General features: G+C 41.9%; 1 protein-coding gene across 2 annotated transcripts in view; it reads right to left on the bottom strand.

Annotated features, from left to right (window-relative positions):
• The window catches only part of edc3 (enhancer of mRNA decapping 3 homolog (S. cerevisiae)), a 119,536-nt gene that overhangs the window by 90,019 nt on the left and 1,735 nt on the right, over positions 1-27,782 (bottom strand). For both annotated transcript variants that reach the window (XM_072553014.1, XM_072553015.1), the window contains exons 2-3: positions 23,645-23,822; positions 17,867-18,177 (exon numbers count right to left, since the gene is read on the bottom strand). In XM_072553014.1, coding sequence (XP_072409115.1) covers positions 17,867-18,177; positions 23,645-23,820 — 487 coding nt within the window. In that variant the 5' untranslated portion in view covers positions 23,821-23,822. The remainder of the gene's footprint in view (positions 1-17,866; positions 18,178-23,644; positions 23,823-27,782) is intronic.

The raw sequence follows: 27,782 nt of genomic DNA, 5'->3' as shown, positions 1-27,782 counted from the left end.
ATTAATGTCTGCAGACTACTTCCAGTCTGGTGGGAATTTTGCCTCCAAAAAGTCCTCAGCCAGATATCCTGTCTGATAGTGTCAGTCATACAGGACAAAAACAGATCCTTCGGTCCATCCACTCCATGCCGACCATAATCATAAACCAAACTAAACTAATCCCCACCAGTCTGCGTTTGGTCCATATCCCTCCAAACATTTCTTATTCATGTACTTATCCAAATGCATTTTAAACATAACTACCTGCATCCATCACTTCCTCACTCTACGCATGAACCACAGTTAAAAAAATTGCCCTCGTATCTTTAAGTATTATTCCCCTGATCTTAAAAGTATGCCCCCTAAAAATAATCCCCCATCCTAGAGAAAAAAACACCTGGCATTCACCTTATCTATGTCCCTCATGATCTTATAAGGTATAAGATAAGGTCACTCCAGTGAAAAGAACGCTGCACCTTTCCTTATAATTCAAACCTTCCATTTCCAGCAACATTCTGGTAAATCTCTTCTGAACCCTTTCCTGCTAATATTTTTCTTTTAACATGACAACCAGAACTGGACACAGCACTCCAGCCAATGCCTCACCAACATCCTGTACAACCTAAACATAACATTCCAACTCCTATACTGAAAGGTTTATGCAATGAATGCAAGCATGCTAAATGCATTCTTAGTCACCCTGTTTACATGTGATGCAAACTTCAAAGAATTATATACTTGAACCCCTAGGTGTCTCTGTTCTACAACACTACCTGAGGCCCTACTTAAGCAATTAAAACTCCTGCCCTTGATTGTACATTGTGGTAAATCATCGAACCATATTAAAAATTTCACATCTGGGATCCAAGACGACAGCGTCCTGTTAGGGTTGTATTTGCTGGGCTCCGTGCTGCAACACTGACCAGAGAGCCAGCACCCATCTCAAACATTTCAGGGAGAGTAAAAACACCACAAAAGGAGCCAGAAACCTGAAAAAAATTAACTTCCTTTGTCCGTGCAGCTGGAGAAAGCCTAAATAAGGAGGAAGCTCATACAGGACCGGGGCCATGGCCCAGCTTTCTGAAGCAGTGGGCTCCATTATTTACCAGACCCTGGTTGAGGAGGTGGCCAAATCTTGAGGCCCTGGGGAGGCAGATCCAGGGGGAAAAAAAAAAGAGGCCGGCTCCTGTGTCTGCTATGCTGCAAGACTTGGGAAGCACTGGGCTGCAGGGGTAGAGGCAAAGACTGACTCCTCCAAGTGCCAGATTGAAACCCTGGAGAAACAGGTCCGTGGTCCGCTGGACATGGAGGACAATCTCTAAAACAGGAGCATAAGAAAGGACCTACGTGTTGTTGGCATACTTGAGGGCATGGAAGGTGAACAGCTGGTGGGGTTTATCGAGAAGTGGTTCCCAGAATTCCTCGGTTTGGAGGCTGAGAAGGGAAGGATAACAATTGAAAGAGCCCACTGGATCACTGCACAAAAGCCAGGTCCGGATCAGCGGCCATTCCCTGTCCTGGTCAGGTTCTGGGATGGATAGAGTATTTAAGTTTAATCCCTAAGTTATGTCAGGGGATGGGTGATGTATTTATTTTTAGTTTACTTGACTACAGTACTAACCTTGATCTTGGTGGGTTCCTTTCTCTACTGGGCGGTCAATATAAGTGGCGCAACCCTAGCTGGAAGGAGTTGAGGGTGTTTGGGATGGTTCATAGGGTTGTAGGATGTGTAGGTACCCTCTTTGAATAGGTAGTAAATTAGTTCTATCGGTCCCTTTGGCAATTTTTTGTTTTTCTGTTTTTGCTGTATATAGTTTCTGCAAGCTTCTTAGATTTGTTGGCTGTAGTTATTTTAGTCTGTGCAGTTTTTGGGTTATGTGGATTCTTTTGCATTAAACCTCAGCGATCTGTGGTTCGGGTTCTTCCTCTCTGGAGTCTAAATGGTGCTATAGAAGGTTATGGCTAAGGATGTGTTTAAGTGGTGCTCCTGGAATATTAAGGGGAGTCTGTCACCTGTCAAGAGGAAGGAGGTACTTTCCAGCCTTAAAGGAGAGAGGGCGGATGTTGCCTTATTACAAGAAACACACTTGGATGATACAGAGCATTTGAAGCTACAACAGAATCGATATGACTGGGCTTATTTTTCATCTTTCAATACAAGGAGTAGAGGGGTAGTCATTTTAGTTAGAAAGAATCTCTCATTTAAGTTTTTAAGAGTGCATTAAAGACACATGGGAGATTTGTAATCGTTAAAGCTTTGATACGTGGGGAAGAATACAGGATCGGAAATGTTTACTGTTCCCTGGCCCACTCCCTTAAATTCTTGACAGATGCACTTTCTAGTCAAGATATTATAGTAGGAGGAGATTTCAATTGTCGCATAGACCCTATTGTAGACAGATTGCCCAAAGGCCCGCTGATATCTTCTTTGCGATCGAAACAATTAAGGGATTTGTGTAGATGTTTGGAGGCATCTTCACCCTACTGGCAGAGATTTCACATTCTTTTCAATCCCACATAAATGCTATACCAGGATTGATCTTTTTCTGACCCCCACAGCACATCTGTGCTCGGTCGCATCACGTGCAATTGGCAATATCACTTTTTCCGATCACGCCCCAGTGTATTTAATGGGAAGAATAAGGATACTGTGGTAGGCTCAAGGCATTGGCAACTGGACATCTTCATCCTCAAATATAGCAAGTTTATCGAATACTTTTCTACTGGGTTCAGGGCTTTTTTGGATATTAATTCAGGTTCAGCCAATAGCCCATCATTCTTTGGGAAATTGCTAAAGCCTATTGCTGGGGGTTGGTTATTTCCTATTCAGCCATTAAGAAGCGACTGACAGGTGAGCAACAATGCTTGCTCAAGACACGTCTGAAAGTAGCTGAAAAGACATTGCTTTTCACATTGGTTATTAACTGCTGGTGGAGGCAATACTTATGGATTACAACGTAACCACTCCAGAAGTGGAGATGAAGTCACATAAGATCGCATTGTATGCGGATGACATTCTTGTCTTCTTATCAAACCCAGCAGTGTCAGTGCTACATCTGATACAATGCATCAATCTATTTGGTGGCTTTTCGGGTTATAAGATCAACTTTGCAAAAGAGGCCATGTCCATGGGTGGTATCCCGAGAATGCCTGATCCTGAGGGTGGATCTCTGTTCCCCTTTAGATGGCCGCAGGAGGGCTTTCTCTACATGGGTATGTTTGTTACTCCTGTTTTTGATTGGCTATTTAAAGCCAATTTTATCCATTTATTTGACAAAATCAAGAAGGACCTTCGTAGATGGGAGACGCTTCCGATCTCTTGGTTAGGTTGGATAGCCCTCATAAAATGAGCATTCTGCCCCACCTATTGTATCCTATACGAATGCTTCTCTGCTTTACTAGGCAAATATTTAGAAGACTGAACGGCTGGTTCGGTTCTTTTATCTGGTATCGCAAGCGGCCCCTGATTAAATTTACTAAATTGCAGTTACCTTACAGACAGAGGAGTGAGCCTCCCAAATAGCAAAAGCTATCAATTAAGCTTGTTGCTATCTTACGTGAATGATTGGGCCTGGGGAGACCCTAATCACTTTGGTTGGACAACAAAGCATCTCAGGCAAGATGCTCCCTTATTAGCCTGAGAACAGTTCAGGAATATTGCCACAGCCCAAAAGTCATCAATTCTGTCAAGACGTTGACAGCAATATTGCCAAAATATAATTATTGACACCCATAGTTGGTATGCCAGGCTTTCAGCCAGAGATGATGGGTTTAAACTATGGGCAACTAGAGGTGTGTCTTGCCTGGGTGATTTATTCAAAGGGGACATATTGATGTCTTTGACCAGTTGGCCTGGAAATATGAATTGCCCAGTAGGGACCTTACATTTATTTCAAATTAGAAATTTCATACAAAAAGAGACCACACTTCTAGTTGTTCCTTTAGGTCTGACATGGAAAGGATGACATTGAGTACTGAGGGTACATCATCTGTTAGCAATGCTTATCGATTGGGAGGGGGTCCCTTGGATGAGGCCACACAGCTCTGTAAGGTACGGGAGAGGGAGTTGCATGTTGAGATCTCTGCTGAAATATGAGAGGATATCTGGGAAAATGCAAGAAGCATCTCGATTTGCAACAGAACTCGTGCCTTACAATTGAGGATTCTCCACAGGGTTCATTTGGCCCCAGACTGCCTTAGAGTATTTGAATTGTGCTACATAATGACCACTGATTAGTTTTTCACATGTACAAATATTGTTCAGATATTCCTTGATGCCACATATTACACAGTGGTTTCCCACATTGACCAAGTCACTACGAAAAAGACGCCAGTTAAAATTCCACGTAGGGGTAGTGCTGAAATCAGAAACTGCACCCTATCATGCAGTCAATCACTTACAACACAACGTACTGCCAATCACCTACAGACTCATCATCTAACCTCCCATGAATGAAAACAAGTTGACAAAAAAAGATGACCAAAACCTCAACCACCTAATAAAAATAGAAAAAAATGCAAGAGAGCATTGACAACAATGAAAGAAGTAATTTAACAGAATTTAACCCCTCCCTTCAACCAGAGATAAACACATTCAATTTTGTGCTATTGGGTAAAACCAGAGACACTTTTTTGCTCAGACAGAAAGTCTTGCCCAAATGATACAAGGATGAACTGAGTCTACAAAATTGGTGGTCAAGGTAAATTGCAACTCTTCACTTTGTACTTTATAATACAGAAAAACAGAGTAAAATGCAATTTTTTTTCAATAATACTTGCCTTCCCTGCAACTTTTCCTTTCAGATTTCCCATTGGCTATTGGTCTGTATATTACAGTGTAGTTCCTTAGCTGGAGCCTGACCTTTAACCTGATTCTGACTTTGAACCCTCAAACCTCCTGTTTCCAGTGTTGCAATGCTCTCATTAAACAAAAACGCTACCCCTGCTTAGTTTTATCTTTCCTATCTTTTCTGAACACCTTTGTAACCTTTGAATATTTAAAACCCAGACCTGCCCGTCCTTCAGCTACATCCTTGTTATTGTGGCAATATCATAATCCCACACCTATAACTTACCAATCTTATTAACTGTACTTCATATATTCACAAATACACAGTAGAGCTAATGTTTCACTTTATTACTTTTGCTTTTACTCTGACTCTGCCCACTAATTCACCATTCTCTATTTCAGTGCTACTTGCCTCTCCTCCATTTTGTGTACACTGATATTACTTTCTAATATTACCTCCTGGTTCCCAGACCCCAGAGAGTTAGTTTAAACCCTCCCCAACCATTGATAGGCTGCTAAGTGAACACGGGAAAAACTAGATCAACTCTAATGTTTATTGCATTGAGTAAAATTAACACATGCTAAATTGCACGTAGCCATTACGGAATTATCTTCATTTACGCATCCATTTGGATACAAAACCAACTTGAAGGTAAAAGACAGTGGTGATGGTGGTAGTAGTGGTGCTTTTCAGATTAGAGGCCTGTGACCAGCAGTGTGCCACAAAGATTGTGCTGGATCCATTGCTTTTTGTCAGTTATATAAGTGATTTGGGTGTGAATGCAAGAAGGTATGATTACAAAGTTTGCAGATGACACCAACGTTGGAGGTGTCGTGGACAGCGAAGGCTACCTCAGATTACAATGGGATCTTGGTCAGATGGGCAAATGGGCTGAGGAGTGGCAGATGGAGTTTAATTTAGATAAATGTGAGGTGGTGTATTTTGGAAAAGCAAATCAGAGCAGGACTTATACACTTAAATGGAAAGGTGCTGGGGTGTGTTGCTAAATGAGACCTTGGAGTGCACATTCATTGTTTCTTGAAAGTGGACTCCCAGATAGATGGGATAGTAAAGGCAGTGTTTGGTACGCTTGCCTTTACTGGTCAGCGCTTCAAGTATAGGAATAAGGGGATCATGTTGTGGCTGTACAGGACATTGGTTAGGTCACTTTTGGAATACTGCATGCAATCCAATCTCACTGCCAAAGGAAAGAAGTTGCGAAACTTGCAAGGGTTCAGAAAAGATTTACAAGGATGTTACCAGGGTTGAGCTATAGGGAGAGGCTGAACAGGCCGGGGCTATTTTCCCTGGAGCGTCAGAGGCTGAGGGGTGACCTTATAGAAGTTTATAAAATCATGAGGGGTGTGATTAGAGAGAATAGTGATGGTCTTTTTCTGAGGGCAGGGGAGTCCAAAACTAGGCAAGCCGAGGGTGGGGAGGGGATTTAAAAGGGACCAAAGGGGCAACATTTTTACGCAGAGGGTGGTCAGTGTAGTGAATGAGCTGCAAGAGGAAGTTGTGGGGATTCATACAATTACAACATTGAAAAAGGTATCTGGGTGGGTACCATAAAAGAGGAACGGTTGAGAGAGATACAGGCCAAATGGAACGAGACAAAAGGAGGCAATAACCTAGTGATATTATCGCTCAAATATTAATCCAGAAACCCAGAATAATGTTCTGGGAACCTGGTTCAAATCCTGCTACAGCAGATGGTGGAAGTCAAATTCAATTTTTAAAAAATCTGGAATTAAGAATCAAATGATCGTGAAACCATTATCAACTATCAGAAAAACCCATCTGGTTCACTATGTCCTTTAAAGGAAATCTGCCACCCTTACCTGGTCTGGTCTACATGTGACTCCAGAGCCACCATGGGGTTGACTCTCAACTACCATCTGAAATGGCCTAGCAAGCCACTCCGTTGTATCAATTGCCAGAAAGTCACAAAGAAAGAAACAAGATGGACCACTTGGCATTGACTTTGGAATCAGAAAAGACAATGGCAAAAACACAAACTGCCCTGTCGACCATGCAAAGTCCTGCTTAGCAACATCTGGCGGCTAGTGCTAAGATTGAGAAAGCTGTCCCACAGACTAGCCAAGCAACAGCCTGACACAGTCACTCTTACACCACCATTACAGATATGCCCTGCCGCACCGGAGGGATAGACCCAGCAGAGGTGTGGCACAGTGATGTATGAGAGCGAGGGAGTCGCCCTGACAGACTCCAGACCCCATGAAGTCTAATAGCTTCAGGTTAAACATGGGCAAGGAAACCTCTTACTGGTTACCACGTACCGTTCTCCTTTGGCTGAAGAATCAGTACTCCTTCATGTTGAACAACACTTGGAGGAAGCACAGAGCAGCAACAGCGCAAAATGTACTCTGGGTAGGGGATTTCAATGTCCAGCACCAAGAGTGGCTCAGCAGCAGCATTACTCATCGAGCTGGTCCCATCCTAAAGGGCATAACTGCTAGACTATGTCTACGGCAGGTGGTGAAAGAACCAAGAGGAAAAAAACGTGACCTCATCCTTAGCAATCTGCCAGCTGCAGAAGCATCTGTCCATGGCACTGTCAGTAAAAGTGACCACCTCATCATCCTTGTGAAGATGAAGCCCCACCTTCACATTGAGAATAACCTGCATTGTATTGCGTGGCACTATCGCCATGCTAAATAGGACAGACTTTGAACCAATTTACCAGCTCATGACAGGGCGTCAATGAGGTGCTGTGGGCCAAAGACGAGAATTGTACTCCAGCACAATCTGCCACCTTGTATCCTGGCATATCCCCCACGATCAACCATCACCATCAAGCCAAGGGATCAACCCTGGTTCAATGGAGAGGGCAGGAGAACATGGCCAGAAGCAGCACAAGGCATACCTAAAAATAAGTTGTCAACCAGGTGAAGCTACGAAACAGGTCTACTTGCATGCCAAACAGCATAAAGCAATCCCACAACCAACAGATCAGATCTAAGCTTTGCAGTCCTTCCACAGCCAGTTGTTAACATTGGTGCACAATTTAAAACAACTCACTGGAGGTGGCAGCTTCACAAATATCCACATTCTCAATGATGGAGGAGCCCAGCACATCAGTGCAAAAGATAAGGCTGATGCATTCGCAACAATCTTCAGTCAGAAGTGCTGCATGGATGATCCATCTCAGGATCTTCCAGAGGTCCCCAGCATCACAGCCAATTCGAATCACTCCATGAGATATCAAGAAACGGCTGTAGGCACTGGATACTGCAAAAGCAATGGGCCCCAATAACATTTCGCCATAGTACAGAAGACATGCTCCAGAACTTGTCGCTCCCCTGGCCAAGCTCTTCCAACGCAGTTACAACACTGGCAACTACCCGACAATGTGGAAAATTGCCCAGCTTTGTCCTGTACACAAAAAGCAGACAAATCCAACCTGGTCAATTACTGCCCAGTCTACTCTCCATCATCAGTAAAGTGATGGAAGGTGTCATCAACAGGGCTATCAAACAGCACCTGCTCAGCAACAACCTGCTCAGTGACACCCAGTTTGGGTTGCCAGGGTCGCTCAGCTCCTGACCTCATTGCAGCCTTGGTTCAAATGCAGACAAAAGAGCTGAATTCCAGAGGTGAAATTAGTGCGACAGTTTTTGACATCAAGGCCGCATTTGAGTATGGTATCATGGAGCCTTGGCAAAACAGGAATTAATGGGTATCGGGGGCAAACACTTCGCTGGTAAGAGTTATACCTGGCACAAAGGAAGATGATTGTGGTTCTGGAGGGTCTGTCATCTCAACTCCAGGTCATCTCGGCAAGAATCCCTCAGGGAAGTGTCCTAGGCCCAACAATCTTCGGTATCTTCATCAATGACCTCCCCTCTGTCATCAGGTCACAAGTGGAAATGTTCGCCGATGATTGCACATTGTTCAGCACCATTCACAACTCCTCAGATACTAAAACAGTCAGTGCTCAAATGCAACAAGATATGGACAATATCCAGGCTTGGGCTGACAACTGCTAAGTAACATTCCAGACAATGACCATTACCACTAAGAGACACTCTAGCCACCACATCTTGACATTCAATAGTATTACCATCACTGAATCTCCTGTCAACATCCTTGGGGCTACCAATAAACAGAAACTCAACTGGACAAGGGTTTTTGCCCGAAACATCAATTTTCCTGCTCCTCGGATGCTGCCTGACCTGCTGTGCTTTTCCAGCACCACTCTAATCTAGACTCATCACAAACACAGCGGCTACAAGAGCAGGTCAGAGACTAGGGATACTGTGGCGAGTAATTCACCTACTGACACCCTAAAGTCTATCCACCATCTACAGTGCACAAGTCAGGAGTGTGATGGAATACTCCCCACTTGCCTGGATGGGTGCAGCTCCAAAAGCAAAAGATGCTTGACACCATCCAGGACAAAACAACCCACTTGACTGGCACTACATCTACAAACATTCAATCCCTCCACCACCAGCATTCAGTAGTAGTGTATACTATCTACAAGATGCACTGCAGACATTCCCCAAAGATCCTCAGACCTCCCAAACCCATGACCATTTCCATCTAGAAGGACAAGGGCAGCAGATACATGGGAACACCATTTACAAGATCCCTTCCAAGCCACTCACCACCCTGACTTGGAAACATTTCACCACTCCTTTACAGTAGTTGCGTCAAAATTCTGGAATTCTCTCCCTACCGGCATCGTGGGTCAACCCAGAGCAGGTGGACTGCAGTGATTCCAGGAGGCAGCTCACCACCAGCTTCTCAAGGGCAAATACGGATGGACTATCAATGGTGGCTAGCCAGCGACACCCAAGTGCCACAAATTAATTTTTTATTAAAAAAGACTTATTTAGGATCTGGTTGGCATGGACAAGTTGGACCGTGCTGATTCTATAATTTTCCAGTTAGGTTTGAGTTAAATGCGAAACACAAAACTACTTTCAACCCAACTCTAAAGGGATGGAATACATTTCACCCATTATAGTCGGATCAATTATTCCACATTGAGGTACAAAGAAAGCGCAAAACAAAAGTAGTCCAAAACAAAAAAAAACTTCCTCACTGAGCTATCTGGGTTTAAAAAAAACCTCTACTGCCGCAGGAGTATAAAGCACTGTATACCATTCAACACCAAATGATCAAAGGAGTTTTTGTAAACTATCCAGTATTGAGGCAGATCTATTAAAGAACACACAAAGAAAAATTCCTTCTTAAAAAAAACAAAGACTAAGAGCAACTATAAACATTTTTTTTGATTCCTATAAACTAATTAAAACCTATGCTCCACCATTATAGATGCCAGTCTTGGTGCTGATTCACTCCATGGGATAGCAAGGCACAGTGGTCTGCAGTCATCACTATGGGTCCTGACAATACTCCCCCAATATTCTTACATTGAATACCTGTGATCCAGAAATTCTGCCCTCCAGCCAAATTGCTCCAGTAGATCTCCAATATTAGCATCGCCCCAATATACTCCTATCTGCACAAACAAAAGCCAATCCAAGCAATTCCTATCTGACCATCAGCAAAACGTATACACAACCATCAGCAAAACGATAGAAGGAAGTGTCAATGCTGCTACCAAGTGGCACTGACTCAACATTAAGTGTTACTGATGTTTAGGTCAGGTTCAGTAAGCTCCACTTTGAATCTAGAAATTGTGGGTGGAGGAGCAGTTTAAATACAAGGAGTCTCCCATTTAAGATCGAAATAGGCAGGGTTGTTAGTCTTTGAAATTCCCTTCTAGGGAAGCAGTGGAGGGTGGGCCAGTAAATGTATTCAGAATTGATTTAGACAGATTGTTGATTGACAAGGGGTTATTTTGGAAAGACAGGAAAATCAACCATCATCTTATCAAATGGCAGTGCTGGTTCAAGAGACCAACTGACTCTGGATAATCCAAGATGGAAAACGGGAAAAGATTGTAGCTGTAACAGCTGCTCCTTTTTGGAGGTAGTGTGTGTGTTGGAGGCGATTTCCTCAAATTCCAAGAGCAACAATTACTGTTTCATAAGCTGTTGCATTGTTTTGGAACTATGGGGGGGGAAAGAAAATCAAAACAATGACACTTTTAAAAGAAGAAAATCTGAAAAGGCAGTAATACATGGTCAGTGAAGGAGAGAGCAAAAGAAACCTACACTGCTAATTGACAGAGCAGTGAATCTGCAGTTACTGCCTTTGCTATTTGAGTTCATGTATCTCTGGACATCAGAGTGTGACTAGGAAACATTAACAAACAGCGAAATTCACAGCTGACCTTGGAGGAACTTGTGTGGGAGATCTCACAGCACAGGAACAGATAAGTGCAGTTTTTAACGTGTAACCTTGCCATAAGGCTACAGTAATGAGTAGAGTGGGTTCTTTCTTGATTATATGTTTTATATGCCTCGTTTAAATTTTAAAATTATAGACCATAAGCACTAAGTTAGCCTGGAGCACTGCCCTTAGAGCAAAAAGATGGTGCAATTTTCTGGGTCTGTAGATTGTGAAGGAGCAAAGAAGGCCTTTAATAGTATGATAAACTCTTCCTGTTGGACGTGCAGAGTGTTTTCAAAGGGGAGGGGGACCAGGAGGTCATTGTACACATTGGCGCTAATGACATAGGAAAGGAAAAGGATGAGATTCTGGTAGAATATGGAAACTTAGACAGGAATTTCAAAAAGAAGATCCTCGAGGGTCATAATATCTGGATTACTCCCGGTGCTATGAGCTAGTGAGGGTAGGAATAGGAGGATAGAGCAGATGAATGTGGGGTTGAAGAGCTAGTGCAGGGGAGAAAGGTTCACATTTTTGGATCATCAGAATCTCTTTTGGGGTAGAAGTAACCTGCACAAGAATGGGTTGCACCTGAATTGAAAGGGGACTAATATACTGGCAGGGAGATTTGCTGGAGCTGCTCAGGACAATTTAAACTAGTAAGGTGGGGGGATGGGTTGCCACCAGGGAGATATAGTGTGGAAAGAGATCAATCTGAGACTGGTAAAGTTGGGAAAGGAAGTGATTCAAACACTCAATGCAGACAGGAACAAAGCAGAGAACAAGGTAGGACTGATAAATTAAACTGCATTCACTTCAATGCAAGAGGCCTTTTAGGGAAGGCAGATGAATTCAGGGCATGGCTACGAACATGCGACTGGGATACCATAGCAATTACAGAAATGTGGCTTAGGGATGCACAGGACTGGCAGCTTAATTATCAAGGATACAAATGCTACAGGAAGGACAGAAAGGGAGGCAAGAGAGGAACGAAAGTGGCATTTTTCATAAGGGATAGCATTACTGCTGTACTTGGGGAGGATAGCCCTGGGTATACATCCAGGGAATTTCTTTGGGTGGAACTAAGAAATAAGAAAGGGATGACCCCCTTAGTGGGATTGTATTGTAGACCCCCAGTAGGTAGAGGGAAATTGAGAAACAAATTTGTAAGGAGATTTCTGTTATCCGTAAGACTTATAGGGTGGTTGTGATAGGGGATTTTAACTTTCCAAACAGACTGGGACTGCCATAGTGTTACGGGTTTAGGTGAAGAGGAATTTGTTAAACATGTACAAGAAAATTTTCTGATTCAGTATGAGAATGTACCTACTGGAGAAGGTGCAAAACTTGACCTACTCTTGGGAAATAATGCAAGGTAGGTGACTGATGTGTCAGTGGGAGTGTACTTTGGGGCCAGCGACCATTATTATATTAGATTTAAAATAGTGATGGAGAAGATCTAAAAAGTTTAAGTTCTAAATTGGAGGAAGGCTCATTTTGACGGTATTAGGCAAGAACTTTCAAAAGTTGACTGGGAGCAGGCATTTGCAGGTAAAAGGGACAGCTGGAAAATGGGAAGCCTTCAAAAATGAGAATGAGAATCCAGAGACAGTATATTCCTGTTAGGGTGAAAAGAAAGGCTGGTAGGTGTAGGGAATGCTGGACAACTACGGAAATTGAAGTTTTGATTAAGAAACAGAAGGAAGCATATGTCAGCTATAGACAGGAGAAATCTATTGAGTCCTTAGGAGAGTATAAAAGGGGACATGAGATAGTTTTGGCAAACAGAATTAAGGAGAATCCAAAGGGTTTTTATAAACACATTGAGGACAAAAGGATAACGAAGGAGAGAACAGGGCCCCTCAAAGATCAGCAAGGCAGTCAGCGTGTGGAGCCACAGGAGATGGGGGAGATACTAAACAAGTATTTTACATCAGTGTTTACTGTGGAGAACAACGTAGAAGATATAGAATGTGGGGAAATAGATGGAGACATCTTGTAAAATGTCCATATTCCAGAAGTGGTGGTGCTGGAGGTCTTGAAACACATACAAGTGGATAAATCCACAGGACCTGATCAGGTGTACTCTAGAACTCCGAGAAGCTCGGGAAATGATGCCGGGCCCATTTGCTGAGATACTTGTATCATCGATAGTCACAGGTGAGATGCCAGAAGACTAGAGGTGGGCTGACGTGCTACCACTATTTAAGAAAGGTGGTAAAGAAAAGCCAGGGAACTATACACCAGTGAGCCAGACATCAGTGGTGGTCCAGTTGTTGGAGGGAATCCTCAGGGACAGAATGTACATGTATTTGGAAAGGCAAGGAATAATTAGGGACAGTCAGCATGGCTTTGCACGTGGAAAATCATGTCTCACAAACTTGATTGAGTTTTTTGAAGAAATAACAGAAGATTGATCAAGGCAGAGCTGTTGACGTGATCTATTTGGACTTCAGTAAAGCCTTCGACAAGGTTCCTCATGGGAGACACTATAACAAGGTTAGATCTCATGCAATAAGGGAGAACTAGCCATTTGGATACAGAACTGGCTCAAAGGTAGAAGACAGAGGGTGGGTGGTGGAGGGTTGCTTTTCAGACTGGAGGCCTGTGACCAATGGTGTGCCACAAGGATCAGTGCTAGGTTCACTACTTTTCATCATTTATATAAACATTTCAGATGTGAACATATGAGGTAATAGTTAATAAGTTTGCAGAAGACACCAAAATTGGAGGTATAGTGGACAGTGAAGAAGGTTACCTCAGATTACAATGGGATCTTGATCAGATGGTCCAATGGGCTGAAGAGTGGCAGATGGAGTTTAATTTAGATAAATATGAGGTGCTATTCAGCCTCCCTATAGCTCAAATCCCCCAACTATGGCAACAGCCTTGTAAATCTTTTCTGAACTCTTTCAAGTTTCGCAACATCCTTCTGATAGGAAGGAGACCAGAATTGCACGTAATATTCCAGAAGTGGCCTCAACCAATGTACTGTACAGCCACAGCATGACCTCCAACTCCTGTTCTCAGTACTCTTGACTAATAAAAGGAAAATATGTCAAACACTTCCTTCACAATCCTATCTACCTGTGACTCTACTTTCAAGGAACGGTGAGCCTGCACTCCAAGATTTATTTTTCAGCAACACTTCCTAGGACCTTATCGTTAAATGTATAAGTCCTTCTGATTTGCCACCTAGACCCATTCCTCCACCCTCTATTTACCCCTAACTAATACACCCAACACTATGGGCAATTTAGCATAGCCAATTCATCTGATCTGCACACCTTTGGATTATGGGAGGAAACCCACACAGACACAGGGAGAATGTGCAAACTCCACACAGACAGTCACCCGAGGCAGGAATTGAACCCGGGTCCCTGGCGATGTGAGGCTGTAGCGCTAACTACTGAGCCAAAAGAGGGAGTCTCATCATTCTTCTGCGACATGCAGTCACATCACCATATCCTGCAAACATGCAGTAGCTCCCCAGTGAACAAAAGTTCAAATGGTCCAACCACAGATCGACAGTGGTGAACTCAGTCAGGTCGGATACTTGACAGGAAGTGACACAATCTCAGAACAGACGGGCACTAATTTAAGATGGGGATGTTGAGGAATTTCTTCAGAGGGCTAGATGTCTTCAGAAGTCCTTGTTATAGAAAGCTGTAGATATAGAATCCTTGTGTATATTTCACGCTGGGGTAGATAGATTCTTGATCAGTAGGGGGAATCAAATGTTACAGGGAGGGGGCAGGAAAGCAAATGGGAGGAATGATAAGTCAGCCATGATCCTATTGAAGGGGCCAAGCAGCCTACACCTGTTCCTATTTCTAATGGTGGCTCATTTTCTGAAATCTCAAAGTCACTCTTCAATCTTAAAGCATCCACACATCGTCACCATGATGACATAGTTACAGTGCCTGCAATTCAAAGGTTAGATTGCAGCAAGATTTCAAAAGCACATCTCTAATCCACAATATCTATCACCAGAGGGTTATGGGCTGCAAGATTGCAGGTCCTCAATCTCAGATATGGTAAAGTACCGTAAATCAGCAAAACAGTCAAACTTAAAGGGAACCACTTCCCTTGTGTCCCATCCAGCACCTAGGATTTCACAACAGTAGTCCCCTCAACTCTCCAAGATAAAGCAATTCACACTTGGATGTAGTTTGTAATATTTCATGTCTGATTGCATGATTACCTGTTCAATTATGTTGGTTTAAAAACTGTCTCATCAGCAACTTGGCAGCAGAAAATGCTAACATCACAATTCATTCAGCTTACTGGACAACAGGTGACATTGCATCATTCAGCAATAATTGAAAGTTGGTGGAGCAAAATGAGGCAAGAACAAATTGCAGACATTTGTACAAAAGTCTAAATTAACTAATGTTTCTTCATAATCCAGTGTGTTCATCTTTATAATGCAGTATGTTAAGAGCAAAACAGCAACGAGAGAGTAGGGTCCATTTTAAAAAAATCAAGTTGCATTGTGTTGAACCTCAGGAGAGATATTAAATGAATATTTTGTGTCAGTTTCACAGTCGAGAAAGAACAGAGGCAGAAGAACTCAGGGAAATAAACACTGATGTTTTTGAAACAAAGTGCTGGAGGTCTTATAAAGTATAATAGTGGATAAATCTCTGGAACTGGATCTACTGTATCCCAGGACATTGTACAAAGTTAAGTAGGAAATCGCAGGGCCCCTTGCAGAAATATTCGTATTTACTCTATAACTACGCGCGAGGTGCCAGACGGCTGGAGCAGGGATTTCAAGACAAAAGAGCGTATTTTAAAGGTGAGAGAAAGATTTTAAGAAGACATGAGGAAAAACTTCTTTTTAATACAAAGTACCTGGAATGAACTTCCACAGGAAGTGGAGGATGTGGGTACAGTTACAACATTTAAAAGACATTTGGATAAGTACATGAATAAGAGACATTTGGGGGGGATATGGGTCAAGTGTAGGCTGGTGGGACTAATTTAATTTGGGATTATGGTTACCATGAACTGGTTGGATGGAAGGGTCTATTTCCATGCTGCATCACTTTATGGCAGTTCTTTAAAATTCTAACTTATTCTAAGTCAGGGCCTAAACTAAGAAAGCAAGAAACTAAGATTCCTGATGCAAATTAAGTTTAAACAATTGCTTTTATTATACAAGTGTACTTATAGAGTCATAGAGACGTACAGCATGGAAACAGACCCTTTGGTCCAACCCGTCCATGCCGACCAGATATCCCAACCCAATCTTGTCCCACCTGCCAGCACCCGGCCCATATCCCTCCAAACCCTTCCTCTTCATATACCCATCCAAATGCCTCTTAAATATTGCAATTGTACCAGCCTCCACCACTTCCTCTGGCAGCTCATTCCATACACATACCACCCTCTGTGTGAAAACATTGCCCCGTAGGTCTCTTTTATATCTTTCCCCTCTTACCTTAAACCTATGCCCCCTAGTTCTGGACTCCCTGACACCAGGAAAAAGACTTTGTCTATTTACCCTATCCATGCCCCTCAATTTTGTAAACCTCTATAAGGTCACCTCTCAGCCTCCGACGCTCCAAGGTCCTTCAAATTCAGAATATGCACTTTGCAGTGTGACCCATGAGGCTTTCAATGCCTCGGAAATACTTATTTTTGGAGACATTGATATAGTATTCGTGACAACCACCCTGCAATCAAATTTCTGTGAATCCCTTCTGTACTATCGACTGGAAGTGATTTTTTTCTGTTAATGTCTAATAAATTCAATTTCTTGCCTTAATAAATCATGACCAGAATAGTGCTGTTAACATATTTAGTGGGGCAATCAATTAAAAATTACGAAGAATTTGGGCAATTGGCGACAGAAAAGCAAGAACATACTACTGAAAAGGAAAGTAAGAGTCTGGATGATAAGCCAAGAGAGACTGGGTTGGAAATGGGATGGCAGTGCTGGGAGTCACCCAGACCAAGAAAAACACAATGGGGACTGTGGGATGGAGGGTATTCACCTTATGAAGTTGTGGAATTCAAATATTGAGTCCTAAAGGCTGTAAGGTACCTCAACAGAAAAGGTGGTTTTCTTCCAGCTTCCATTGAGTCTTATTGGCGCATTTGCCATGATGCTGCTCCTTTAACAGGGTTATGCTGTCCTTTGCTTTTTTTTTTCCCCAGAGAGGTCATAAAAGAGACAGACTCCAAAAAGTCCAAGTTTGAAAGGTTTTAGGGCCAGTTTGATTATAGCTAACAGATTTTTGCCTCAGACAAAAGGCTTTCAAGTTTTTAAAAAAGGCACTTGCACAATAAAAGGGGAGTGGCCAGTTTTCCCAGCTCAGCTTTTCTCTGGTTTTTGCAGCCTGGCTATTCACTGAAACCAATCAGGCAGTTTTTGATGATGCTGGTCCAGATTGAGAGTAGTGAATATGGTAGAATAGATTGAATGAAGTGCAGGCAAATCACTGCTTCACTTGGAAGGTTTGTATGGGGACTTGGTTGGTGAGGAACAGGGTGGTAAATGAGCAGGTCTTGCACTGTTGGTGATTACATGGGAAAGTGGGGGTATAAGTGCAGTGAAGTTTCAGAAGTGGAGCAGAAGTGAAGAAGCATGCTCTGGAGGGAACAGTCTGTGCTCAAGGTGAACAAGGAGGGGATGGGAATGTGCACCCAGTGGCAGCATTCCACAACAGATAGTGGAAATAGTGGCCAATGATCTTTTGGACATGGAAGTTGGCAGCATGAACAGTAAGGACCAATAGGATTCTATCACTGTTCAAAATAAAATTGAGAATCTTTAAATATTGCAATGCAACTCTCAAATAAACTAATCCCAAGCTACTCACATGAATTATGCCTCCGACGAAATGCTTTAGATGGGGTAAGGGCAGAATCAATGTGACGGTCCACATAACTTTTTGAATGCTGTTGAGGAGACGTGACTAAGTCCTGAACCTTGAGTTCTGCGCGGCGTGGAATGGTTTGTGGGGCACTTCCTGAAGTGTTTAGTTTCTTTATACCCTTGCTGGCACCATTCGGAGATGAGTAAGTACTGTGCGGCAAACTGGTGGATGCGAACACAGAAGGCTGAACCAAGCCTGTGTTTATCTGTGTATGTGGGATGTCTAATATCTTCAGGTCCTTGATATCAATTGCGCTGGGAAAAACAAAAGAGAAAGTGGAGTTTAGGTCTTTGATATCAATTGTACTGGAAAGACAACAAAGTGGAATTGCACAAAACTAAACTTTGGCTCTAAAGCACTAATGTATGCCACTTCTATATGGTTGCAATGCTTTGAAAAATTACTGTGGCTTTCCTTGATAATATCCATGAAAATCACAAGATTGATTTATGTTCAGCAGTAGATCAAGATGAAGTTAAAAACACTCTGAACATAAAACAATAATTGTCTTTGCTAATTAACATTAAATACAGTTTCTGACAGCACAGACACTTTCTTGAAACCCAAATCATTCAAAGTATTTTCCTGCTGTACTGTTTCCTGGCTATGTAATAAAGCATTCTTATAAATGTTATATTAATGCATGCAAAGATTTCTCCTTCTATATTTTGGTTTGCCAATGCCAACAGCTGTTAAAACATAATATTACAGATAAAGCTTTGAAACTCTAGAGCTTGAGTTGAAAATAAAAATGCCAACCTACAAATAACTTGAATTTAAACATGAAGGGGTCACTGATCAAAGTTAGCAAAAAACTTCGACAAGACGTTTTGGGAGAACTGCAAATTTCAGTTCAAGAAATATCAAGGGTTTGCTTATCAGGCAAAGTCTGCACAGAATTTTAAAGTACTGCACTGTTTCTCTCGCGCACTATCCCCAATTTCTTTGCAAGTCACATCACTAATGCCATGATGATGCAAGCACAAATATGATCTGGAAACAGTCATACTACAATTGTTTCAGGTGCATTAAAAGCAAAATCTGCAGTAGAATTACAAATACAGCTGATCGAAAAAAATCAAATACAGACTGGAGAAAGCAATTTCTGCTGTATAACTCTGGAATAACATACTGATAGCTCTTATCAGCTAGGGCTGGCAGTAGCAAGTTGACAAAACCTACTTCCTGTTCACGGTTCTGTGTTGACTTTTTCATTAGAAATTTATAAGTCCATAATTATTGGAAAAAACTGTCACTCTTTTAAACCTGTCAACACTTAACAATGGAGTGGCTCAAGAGCACCACAATTTTCCATCTGCGAGCTCCTCAAGCTGCACAGCAGTGAAAATATCTGTGTCAACCAAGTTGCTCTTGAAGAAGTGTCAGAAATTTGGGTACTTACCTACAAATGGAAAAACATGATGAAAGTGAGGGGAAAGCATGAGAAACAGCAAGAGCAGAAGAAAGAGCGAAGAAAAAAAGACTTGGAGAGACAGAATGAGATAGGAAGAGGGGTGGGAAGGGAAAGAAAAGGATAAGCAGAGTGAGGGTGAGAGGACGAAAAGAGACAGAGGGCTAAGTCTCATCAACTTAAGATGTGGCTCAATGGTAGCCAATCTTGGTCAGAGTACAGGAGTCACAGGTGAACATGACTTGGTCCAAGACAAGACACAGGAAACAAACTGGAAGTTAAAATATTTTAAATTAATATGTTTTGCACACTGTAGTTAAGAGTATAAAATGAAGTCACAGAGGAATGGAGGCATTCAAAAGGGTACTGGATGATTATTTGGATATAAATAATGTGCAAGGGTATGGGAATAAAGCAGGAAATTGGTAGCAGGTAAATGAAGCTCATTTGAAGAGTTGGTGCAAACAGAATAAGTCAAATGCCCTACTGCACCATAACACTTGTGTGATTTTGCAAACTACTTGAATTAGTGACTGAAGTAGAAATCAGAGAAACACCTAACAATAGATTAGATAGAAAAGAGAATAAATGCATGTGAGAATATGACACCCACATCGAGGTCAGACATTTTGTGGAAGATAAACAATGGACTGGGTTGAGTCAAGCAGACTGTTTTCTTCGTGTTATTTATTTCAATGTAACCTGTTTTTCCAAGCACATAACCAGGATTTCTGCCAGCACAAAAAAGGTGTTACACAAACTTGGCCAAGCATCTGAACTAAATCAGATTTTCCATGTACCACATGGCTGCCATACAGCAGCCAATGTCTGAAACAATGCAGACAACTATCAATTGAAGAAGTTAAGTTTAATCACAATCTTTTATACACCAGGTAAAAAAGTCTGAAGGCATTAATTATGAAATCTTAATTCACAGGTGAGGGGCCTGGAGGCACAGGTGGCCATACAAACATTGTTACTGCATGCACTAAGAAAGCAGAGACAGTGAATTGCCCATCAAAAACTATGAAGCGATATCACTTAACTGCATGTGTTAATAACTTCAACAAGGATAAATGATTTGAGAATTAAACAGGAACATGAAGACATTCTATTACAGTACAATGAGATGCATTAGGTTCTTGCTTCACCTGATCATATTATTTACACTTAGGCTGAATAACTGGCTGAATTTTATAGAACTACACTTTTAACCCAAAACTTTCCATTCGCAGAACATGAAGGGCATTTTGGTAAAACCATCAGTTTTACTCTCTCAAATTGGTGACTTTAAAACAGTCTTAATCAAGCTAGTCTTGTGTGTTTGAATAAAAAAGTCTTGCTGAAAAGAGACATGCCATCTACGCAAACAAGAGGAATATGTTCAATTCCTGCACCCATTTTTAACCCAAGAGCTGGGGAAGCCTACAGTTCCCCATTGCTTTGTCTGTGTGAATATCTCAGCTAATTAAAGTTGACTTGCCAACCTACCAATCACCACCCTGTTCTCTTGTCAAAGAAACGTTTCTTATTGTTTATAGTTGAGCATCATATCTGTCTAATTAGTGTAAGAAAGAATTTCCGATATATGATCAAAGTGCATTCTGCTGAGCACAAGACTTGGATACGCAGACATGAAGGCTTCAATAAACACCAGAACGGTAGGAACTATGAACTGTTAAAACTAAATATATTTAGAATTACATAGCAATGGGTATTTTACTCCTGATTATACCACCAGTTAATGGTCTTGTCTTATTTCCTGCACTTCAAAATTATCTGAAAAGAAATTTATCATTCTGACAAAAATACATTTACATAGTTGTAAGGACTGTTCAGTGGATATTAACTCTTAAAATGGCTCAAATGAGCTCCAATTCAAACAAAATGAATGAAACTGCTTTCTCTTTTAACCTAACCAGCAAGATTTCAAACTAGAAAGCATTTGTTCAGCAAATTCCCAATTATCAGGAGACATACTTTAAAAAAAAGGTTGTAGCCCTCTTCCCATAGGATGGGGAAGGAAACTGCAGAGGATGGACACACTTGAAACGTTGAGTTCATTCAAGGAACAGATACTGCGGGTCCTTGATAAGTATATACCTATCAGGCAGGGAGACAGTTGTCAAGAGAAGGAGCCATGGTTTACTAAAGAGGTTGAAGCTCTTGTCAAGAGGAAGAGGAAGAGGAAGGCTTATGTGAGGATGAGGAGTGACGGCTCAGTAAGGCAGCTTGAGTGTTATAAGTTAGCCAGAAAAGATCTAAAGACAGGGCGAAGAGGAGCCAAGAGGCAACATGAGGGGTTGCTGGCTGACAGGATCAAGGAAAACCTTTCCATAGGTATATCAGGAATAAAAGAATGACTAGACTAGGAGTAGGCCCAATCAAAGATAGTAGTGGAAAGTTGTGCGTGGAATCTAAGGACATAGGGGAAGCGCTTAATGAATACTTTTCATCAGGATTCACAATGGAAAAGGGCGATGTTAGTGAGAATATGGAGATACAGGCTACAAGATTAGATAGGATTGAGGTTGTCAGAAGAGGTTTTATCCAATTTCACATCTTCCAAAATTGCAAAGACACCTGGGTCAGATGGGGAGGGGGGAGGATTGCAGAGTCTTTGGCTTCAATTTTTATGTCGTCATTGTCAACAGGAGTAGTGCCAGATGACTGGAAGACAGCAAACGTTGTTCCCTTGTTTAAGAAGGGGAGTCAGGACAACCCTGGTAACTACAGGCCAGTGAGCCTTCCTTCAGTTGTGGGTAAGGTGTTGGGAAAGATTATAAGAGATAGGATTTATAATCATCTGGAAAGGAATAGTTTGATTAGAGATAATCAACACGGTTGCGTGAAGGGTAGGTCGTGCCTCACTACCTTATGGAGCTCTTCAAAAAGGTGACAAAACAGATGGATGAAGATAAAGTGGTTGATATGGTGTATACAGACTTCAGTAAGGCAATTGACAAGGTTCTACATGGTAAACTATTGCACAAAATACAGAGTTTCTGGATTGAAGGTGATTTAGCGGTTTAGATCAGAAATTGGCTAGCTGAAAGATGACAGAGGATGGTGGTTGATGGGAAATGTTCACCCTGGAGCTCAAGTTACCAGTGGTGCACCGCAAGGATCTGTTTTGGGGCCACTGCTACTTGTCATTTTTATCAGAAGATCTGGATGTGGGCTAGAAGAATAGGTTAGTAAATTTGCGGATGACACTATGGTAGGCAGAGTTGTGGATAGTACGGAAGGATGTCGTGGGTCACAAAGGGAAATAGATAAGATGTAGAGCTGGTGTGAGAAGTGGCAATTGGAGTTTAATGTGGAAAAGTGAGAGTTAGTTCACTATGGAAGAAATAACAGGAATGTGGAGTACCGGGCTAATGGTAAAATTCTTGGCAGTGTAGATGAACAGAGATCTGTGTCCAGGTGCATAAATCTCTGAATGTTGCCAACCAGGTTGATAGGGTTGTTAAGAAGGCACATGGTGTGTTGGTGTTTATTGGAAGGGGGAGTGAATTTTGGAGCCACGAGGTCATGCTTCAGCTGTACAAGACACTGGTAAGACCGCACCCGGAGTATTGTGTGCAGTTCTGGTTACCACATTGTAGGAAGGATATGGAAGCTTTGGAAAGGTTTCAGGGGAGATTTACTAGGATGGTGCCTGATAAGGAAGGGAGGTCTTAAGAGGAAAGACTGCGGGAACCGAGGCGGTTTTCTTTGGAGAAGATGATGATGATTGAGAAGTGACGTATAAGATAATCGGGGGTTAGATAGGGTGGACAGAGAGCTTTTTTTCCCCGGATGGTAAAGGCTAACACAAGAGGACATAGCTTTAAATCAACGGGTGATGGATTTAGGACAGATATTAAGGGAAGCTTCTTGACTCAGTAGGAGGAGCGTGGAACGGCCTGCCTGCAACAGTAGTAGACTCACCGACGTTAAGGGCATTTAAATGGGCATTGGGTATACATATGGATAATAATGAAACGGTGTAGGTTAGATGGGCATCAGATTATTTTCACAGGTTGGCTGAAGGGCCTGTACTGCACTGTAATGTTCTATGTTCTTCATCCTGACACCTTCCAAGTGAGAACCAAGGGCAACAATTATAAGCCCCAGCTAAGATGACTGAGGCAGTTTTGGGGTGTGGTGCAACAGCAAAAACATTATCTCCATTCATTACCCTTGTCTGACGACAAGACCTGCAATTATACTGACTAGGTACCTTTGTCCAAGTATATGGTCGAGTACAAGTACATTAAATGGCTGCAATTAGTTGGCACTGAAGTCACTAAATTAAGAATACTTACCTAAACGTTAGCTCAGGAACTGAACATTTCACTCCATTGCGGAATGGTTGCGTTAGAGAGATTGTCTGACTGGTTTGATCCACTGCAGAAATTTTTCCCTGATATACTCCAAGTGTCTCGCCACAGTTAATAGAAACAAGGCTCCCAATCCAATTTACAGCCATCCTGTACAGCATAACTGGAAAACAAAAGTCAAGAAAGTAGTCATTTGTTTGATTCTGCACCTATCAGCTTTTATTTCCAAACTTATCCTCAAATTATCAGTACTACTATAATCAGGCAATGTAATCTGAATCAAGATATAAGTAGATAAGGTCAGTAGCAAAGGTCTTTTCCCTCTGGTAGAGGAGTTCGAAACCAGGGGACATATTTTTAAGGCAAGGTTTTCAAAAAAGGACATGAAAGGCGACTGTTTGTATACAGAGAATGGCTTGTCTGTGGAATAAACTTCCAGACGAAGTAGTGGATGTGGGCACAATTGCAATGTTTAAAAGATATTTGGGTAAGTACATGAATAGGAAAGATTTGGAGGGATATATGCCAAATGCAAGCAAGTAGGACTAGTTTAGTTTGGGAACATGGTCAGCGTGGACTAGTTGGGCTGAAGGGTCTGTTTCCATGCTGTATGACTATGACTCTGTATTGGTGCCATATCAAAATAAAGCAATTTCCTGTTCGACTGTATTAACTATTCTTTGTTTCCAGTTGAAAGTATGCCTTGGACATTTACCTTTTAAACTATTTAAGGAGGAAACACATTGTGGCATTTTATAGAACAGCATAATACCAGCTTTTAGTCAATAGTTCAAGTACATGTTCCAATTCCATGAGACAGCAATGTCAAATAATTAAAGCTAAGTTACAGAAGAGCAAAAAAACAATTTTTGAAAGTTGTTCTTTCAGCAACCACACATCATTTATCAAAAAAAATGCCTCATCAGGTCTGAAAGTTTGCTTACTCAGTAGCTGGACCACATACACTTCAAACCTCCAAGATTTAATGTGCAACCTGTGTTCAGTCAGTTCATGTTGCTGGGACAAAATGCTGGATTTCCATCCCAACAGCACTAGGATTGCAGCAGTTCAAGGACTACAGCTCACCACCACCTTCAAGGGAAACTAGGGGCAGACAATAAATGTTGGCCCAGCCAGTTATGCCCCACCTCAAGCGAGAAAGAAGAAATGAGAACTGGAGCGGTTTTTAAAATTACTATTAATATTATCAGGCATAATGTCCACAATTCTCATTTCGGAGCATGGTTCTTATTATCTACCTCAAGTGTAGACAATGAGCTAACCATGCAGCCAAATAGCTCTCTACCACATTGCATCAAACCTCATGATGAATGGATATTTGGATTGAACACAGACACAATTTTAAAGCCAATGCTTTCAAGGAGGACATTTTAAAAAAGGCAAAGGAGAAAACCTAAAAACAATACTGCTTTTAACTTTTAATTTCATTTCACTTCCAAAACTTAAATGAACTAAAAAAAACATTGCTCAAAACAATTAACATTCACCAAATTTTGGTGTACTTTTCCCACATTGCTTGTATGAAGATCAAAAAATATTGTCTCCTTTAGCTCCATACCAAGTATTGCTCAATTAAGGTAAGCAGGCAACTAGCCTACCCCTTCATGTTCCTCCTTAGGCAATCCCTCTAAAAGGAGCAAGATTTTCTTCCACTCCAACATTATGGGTCCTGAAATGACTGAACAGTTCAATGTCGGGTCTGCAAAATCTGTCACAGGTGGGTGCTCAGCGTTTTGCTCCTTCAGTTGCTTGGGACTGTCAGAGCCCTGCAAAAATTGATGCCGTCCAGATGTTTCATCTACAGGTTGGACAACCTTGAGCAAGAAATGCTCCATAAATTGACAGGGATATTGCATTTTCTTTCCAGTCATACTTTGGAACATTAGCACTCTAGTGAGTCTGGAGTTTAAAAATCATACTACACCAGATTATAGTCCAACACGTTTATTTGGAAGCACTAGCTTTCCGAGCACTGCTCCATTATCAGGTGGTTGTCAACCAGCATCTCCAAATCATTTAGTCTATACAGCCACTGAATCAAAAAGAGTGAACCCTGCCACAGGTGTGCTTGGCCTCCAGTGCTGGCCTCATCTAGTTTCTGCCCAGGGGGGAAGTCTTCAAACACATGCAGTTACTTATGCAGTGTACGGAACTATTTAACACCTTGAACTAGAAATATATTGTTTTAAAACAGTTTCCAGTAAACTATTGCAACAAGTCATTTAAGTAAAATTAGACTGCACAATTAATATCCCACAGTACCCATCTGTGAATGTCACTGATCCCTGAAGTTTCAGTAACCTTGAAAATTACTGCAATCTAATTCAAATGTTGAGTAATTAATGTAATTGTGAAAGGAAGTCTTCAAATTTATAAAGACCACAAGACATAGGAACAGAAATTAGGCCATTTAGTCCATCAAGACTGCTCTGCCATTCAGTCCAGGGTCAGGATATACTTCCTGAGATATTGGGCCCAAAATTGCACGCAATAGTCCAAATGTGGCCTGACCAGAGCCTAAGAGGTACATCCCTAATTTTATAATTCAAGTCCTCTTGAAATAAATGCCATCATTGCATTTGCCTTCCTAACTATTGACTCAACCAGCAAGTTTACTTTGAGACAATCATGGACTAGGACACTCAAGTCTCTTTGCACTTCAGAATTTACTCCCCATTTAGAAAACAGTCCATGCTTCTAATCCTCCTACCAAGGTGCATGACCTCATAACTTCCCATATTGTACTCCATCCACCATTCTTTGTCCAGTCTCCAAACCTGTCCAAATACATCCGCAGCACTCCCACCCCTGCCTCCTCAATGCCACCTGTCCCTCTACTTATCTTTGTATCATCTGCAAAGATTAGCCAAAATGCCCTCATTCGTTAATGTATAAGTGAAAAGTTGTGGTCCCAATGCTGAGTCCTGGGGAACACCACTTTTCACCAGCCACCAGCCACCACCCAGAGAAGGACCCTTTTACCCCCATTCTCTGCTTTCTGCCAGTGAGCCAAGCTTCCATCCATGCTAGCACCTTGCCTTTGGCACCATTGGCCTTTTTTGTACTCAGTAGCCTCCTCTGTGGCACGTTATCAAAGGCTTTATTGAAGTCCAGGTAGATAACATCCATTGGTTCTCCTTGGTCTAATCTGCTCATTACTTCCTAGCAGATTTGTCAGGCATGACCTCCCCTTGATGAAGCCATGCTGACTCTGCCCTATTTTACCATACACTTCCAAGTACTCAGAAATCTCATCCTTCATAATGGATTCCAGAATCTTACACTTGTCTGAGGTTAGGCTTTTCTGTAATTTTCCATCTTTTGCCTTACTCCCTTTTTAAACAGGGGTGTTATATTAGTAATTCACCAATCCTCTGGGACCCTCCCTGATTCTCAGGTGATTCCTGAAAAATTGCCACTAACGCCTCCACTACCTCTTCAGCTCCCTCCTTTAGAACTCTGGGGTGTAGTCCATATGGTCCAGGTGATTTATCCACCTTCAGGCTATTTTGTTTAGCACCTTCTCCTTGGTGATTGCCATTATACTCGGCTGTGCCCCCTCACTCTTGAAGTTTTGGGAAATTACTCATGTCTTTCACTGTGAAGACTGAAGCGAAGTCATTCTTCAATTCCTCACCCATTTCTTTGTTCCCCACAACTATCTCTCCTGCATAATTTTCCAGCAGCCCAATGTCCACTTTTGCCATTTAGATATCTAAAGCAGCTCTTACAGTCTTCCTTTGTGTTACTGGCCAGCTTAACCTCATATTTAATCTTCTCCCTCCTTACTTCTTTTTTGTTGCCCTCAGTTGGTCTTTATCAGCTTCCCAACCCTCTGGTTTCCACTTCCTCGCTACTTTATATACTTTCTCTCTTGCTTTTATGCTAAGCCTGAATTCCCCAGTCAGCCGTGGTTACCTCATCCTCCCTGGACCATGCTTCTTTTTCCTTGGGATTAGTCTCTACTGTGTCTCCTGAATTATTCCCAGAAACTCCTGCCAATGCTGTTCCATTGACTTTCTTGGTAGGCTCCTGTAGTCAATTTTGCCCAGCTCCTCACTCATACCTCTGCAGTTGCCTTTATTCAGGTGAAAAACCACTA

The sequence above is a fragment of the Chiloscyllium punctatum genome, chromosome 33, assembly GCF_047496795.1.
Source record: "Chiloscyllium punctatum isolate Juve2018m chromosome 33, sChiPun1.3, whole genome shotgun sequence".
In the NCBI taxonomy this organism is placed as follows: Eukaryota; Metazoa; Chordata; class Chondrichthyes; order Orectolobiformes; family Hemiscylliidae; genus Chiloscyllium; species Chiloscyllium punctatum.
Note: the sequence above shows the minus strand (reverse complement) of the source record. Positions and strands in the feature narration are given on the sequence as shown.